The 3,953-nt window shown below is 47.9% G+C and overlaps 1 protein-coding gene across 1 annotated transcript; it reads right to left on the bottom strand.

Moving 5' to 3' along the window:
* Window positions 1-395: 395 nt before the first annotated feature.
* On the bottom strand, window positions 396-3,449 carry LOC100383202 (splicing factor-related). The gene is made up of 2 exons (NM_001175864.1): window positions 1,237-3,449; window positions 396-576 (listed from the first exon to the last, which is right to left on the bottom strand). The coding sequence occupies exon 1, from the start codon at window positions 3,420-3,422 to the stop codon at window positions 1,278-1,280; it is 2,145 nt and encodes a 714-aa protein (NP_001169335.1). The 5' UTR covers window positions 3,423-3,449; the 3' UTR covers window positions 396-576; window positions 1,237-1,277.
* Between the last annotated feature and the right edge of the window lie 504 nt (window positions 3,450-3,953).

The following is a 3,953-nucleotide window of genomic DNA, read 5'->3' as shown; positions in this document are numbered from 1 at the left end:
AGAAACCAAATGAAAAACATTAGGTCCACACAATAATTAGCACCTCAGTATACCTGATATTCATCAAGTGCTATTGCCTGTGCCAAGCTGTCACAACAACTGCCAAACAACTTAGGTGAAGTCATAAGATAGAAAAGCATGACAGATTCATCAGAAGATACCAAACATGCATTTTAATTTTGGTGTTATACCAACCAGCATGGTGCAGCAAGCTTTTCTGTTCCAGATCAAAAGGACTGCTAGCACTACCAAATCAAGATGAAGAACAAAATATGAATAATAGTGAGGGTTAACACACTGTCACGAAGAACAGAGCATTAAAGTGACATAACAGGATAATCTCAAATAATAACAAGAATAGATATCAAAACAAAAGCATTAGTAAAAGGTTCTTTAAAATAGTTCAAGGACATAAGCAAATATTTCGATGCCAGCTGAGCCAGTAACACTTGATGCCTTCTTAAGCATGCAACCTCTGCAATGGTTTACAACAGCACACAGCAAGGTTAAGATGTGAGTCCCAAACTTCCAACAAGAAATAAATCAGGTTGGTATAAGCTCCAAGAAAGATCAAGCCTGTCAACAAGTCGAGACAACATAGAAAAGGTGAGGTTTAATTAGTAAACCGAGCATTGCACGTAAAAGAGGGGAGCAGGGTAAGCATAAAGCATATGGTCTATTAAAGGACCACACTGCTTGAGGAAGTGCATTAGATATCAGATCCCCAAAAATATCCAGGCATTCTAAAAAATGATAATGTCACATCCTATCAAAAGCAAATGTTGTCTTTGATTTCTTCTGACTTCCTTATCATCCCAAACAAGCAATGAGCATGTTAGTCCTGACCTCAATTTTAAAAAAAGATATTATCATAAATAAGCATCCTCAATGAGATAATATGTGTGTTTGGTTTAATAAAAAAACAATACCTCTAGCAAAAGCATGAAAATCCATAACACCAAAAGATGTTGAAAGGTGAAAATCTGGCATAATATAGACTCCAGAAAACTTTTACAGTGTAGACTCATTAAGTCAAAACGAAACAATGGGTAAGATATTAGTATATGGTATATCAGCACAATGGTCAAATTTAAGTATAGTAGTATATAGTACATAAATAACAAAACACATAGAATAACACAAACATGGGTTTCCATGTCAATAAAATTGCAAATCATGCCCAATTGCATCTTGCGAAATTAATAGAACACGCAGAGAGAGATCATGTTAAGTTACCTTTTGCCCTTCATTGGAAGAATCACCCAACTTCGCTTATATCACTTCATATCTGCCATAAACTTGTCATATTCTGCATCGGCACCATAGGGAGCAGTAGGCTGGTCGGTTGTGGAGGACAAAGGTGGTGGTGGTGGTGGAGGCACTGCACTGTGGGTAGCCCAAGGTGCAGTTGCAATACTCTGAGAGGGATCAACACTAGCCAGTGGTGGTGGAGGTGGTGGCTGAAATGGTGGAGGAGGATAGTATGGGGAATAACTATAAGGTGGTGGAGGGTACATCAATGGTGCATTTGGTGCGCCAGATGATGCATATACTGATGTTGCAACAGGGTGAGTGGGTGTACCAGAACTTGGTGGTGTTACACCGGGGGGGTAGTTCTGAGCTCCATCACTTGATGTAGTGCCTGGTGGAGGGATGGGAGCTGCTGGGGGTGGTGGATACTGCACCCCATATGGAGGTGGGGCAGCATGGCCAGGTGCAGGGGGTGCAGGATTGTAGATGCTAGAGCCTGGTGGTGGCGGAGGATATGAAGCATACGGTGGTGGCTGTCCCCAAGGAACTGGAGCGTAACTCCCTGGAGGAGGTGGTGGTGGTACCCCCATGTAGGATTGGGAGGAATATCCACCTGAAGTAGGATCCGTAGGAGGATACGATGGGGGTGCTGACACTGCTGGTGCCGGCTGTGGTGGCTTTCCAGCAACTCTAACCGCAATAACTCTACCTTCAAGATGGTGACCGTTCATTGCAGCAATCGCTGCATTGGCCTCTGACACGTCTGAATACTTGACAAATCCATATCCTTTGCTCTGTCCGGTGTTTCGATCCTTGATCACCTTAGCCATGACAATATCCCCAAATTGCGAAAACAGACTGACTAATCCATCATCATCCATTGTAGGTGGCAGGTAGCCGATATACAGATTTGTCTCGTCATAGTCTTTCTTGATACCATTGAGCCCAATGACAGCAGCACCACCACCGGCTGACCAAGGCGGGTTACTCCCCGTTCCAGCAGAAGCACCACCGCTACCACCACTTCCTGTAAGAGCCAACATTGGACCACCAGATTTGTTCATGGACTCAGGTGCACTGCCGCCACCAAGCTCAGCCAGGAAGTTCTGGTATTCATCATCCATCTTCTTACCAGAAGTGCCCTTGACTGGACAATCAATAGTCGGGTGCCCACCATCCCCACAGATCTTGCACTGCACATCACTCTTAAACGTGTTCATCTTGTTAGGGCAAGCATACTGCCTGTGACCAGCCTCACCACATGTTCTACAAAACTCGTCGTCCCTAATTGTTCCATTAAGAGCGGCAAGCTCCCGGAGCTGCTGCCGCTTGTGCTCATTGAGCACCTCATCCACCGGGGTGAGCAGCTTCTCCACCATACCAGCAGCCGCATCGAGTGCCTCCTGCGTCTCTGCCTCAACAAGCACGTGGAGATCTTCGTTCTCACTGGGATCCGGCTTGAGGTCCCTCTTCTGCAGAAACTTCCCTTCCTTGACACTACCCTTCCCCCTAATGACAATCTTGGCACCAGTCTCCTTCTCCATACGCTTCTGCGTGTTGCCACGAGGGCCAATGATGAGGCCGATAAAGTTGTAGCCGGGGTATTCCTTCATGGGGATGTAGAGTTTCTTCTGGAGCTTGGGTGGGCGGTAGTCGGAGGGGGGCTTGAAGGCGGGGTTGCGGCGGATGAGCTGCGAGATAATATCCTGCCTCTCGCGGTTGAGGCGCTCCCTGGCGCGGTATTCGCGGGTGTTTATGCGGATGCCGAAGTTGTCGTAGACGGGCTCGGGGGACGGAGAGCGCGCGCCCTCGGGCCGGTCGTCGAGCGGGAGGCCCGACTGCAGCAGGCGCGAGATGTCGAGGAGGCGCGCGTTGAGAGCGTGCACCTCGGGGTCCATCTCGGCCGCGAAGTCCTTCATGAAGTCCGGCAGCGCGATGGCTGGGCGCGGCTCCTCCTCGGCCCACCGCGTTTTGCGCTTCCGGCCCACGGCCCCGCCCTCGCCGCCGGAGTTGTTGGCGGAGTCGTCGTTAGACTGCTCCCAGCGGCTGCGGCGGCGGCGGCGAGACGAGTCACCGGCGCCGTTGTGGTGGGGCTCGGAAGAGCCTGCGCGGGGCGGGTCGGAGGAAGGCTCGCGCGAGGGGGAGCGGGCTAGGGTTTCGGCGGAAGCCATGGCTGAGTCTGCGCTGAGGGAGGGGAGATGGGGAACCGGAAGGCAGTCTGATTTGGAATCGCTCGGTTTTTTTTAGGGGAGAAAAGGTCGATGGAAAGTTCGGGGGCGGTTCACGGAATCGGTTCGGTTATCGCCTTATCGGAGAAGGCCCAATTGTGAGATTTCGAAAATTTTGATGCCAATTTTTCTATTTGACGAGTTTTCGCTGAAACGAAATATGAAAACGCTGCAACGGATTTCAAACGAAAACTTAAACAAATTTCGGAAAGTAATAAAACAAAAAAGTAATATTTAGATCGGTTTTCAGATTTGACCTATAAACGCTCATTCTAATTCTATAAAATCTATATCTATATATCTATATATATTATATTAAAGCACCAGTTTCAACGGTCGTCATGCGTCATTTTTTATAAATAATTTATCACAGCTATTTTAAATTAATCCGCTGCACGTCTATAGATACCAAATGATATCCGACACGGACTAGATGCACGCGGGCCACAACTATGGCACAGACACGTCATGCCG

This window comes from Zea mays, chromosome 10 (genome assembly GCF_902167145.1).
Source record: "Zea mays cultivar B73 chromosome 10, Zm-B73-REFERENCE-NAM-5.0, whole genome shotgun sequence".
Classification (NCBI taxonomy): domain Eukaryota; kingdom Viridiplantae; phylum Streptophyta; class Magnoliopsida; order Poales; family Poaceae; genus Zea; species Zea mays.
Note: the sequence above shows the minus strand (reverse complement) of the source record. Positions and strands in the feature narration are given on the sequence as shown.

Excerpts from the sequence above, each read along its gene's own strand:
- LOC100383202 (NM_001175864.1), bottom strand. The coding sequence starts at position 3,422 with ATGGCTTCCGCCGAAACCCTAGCCCGCTCCCCCTCGCGCGAGCCTTCC.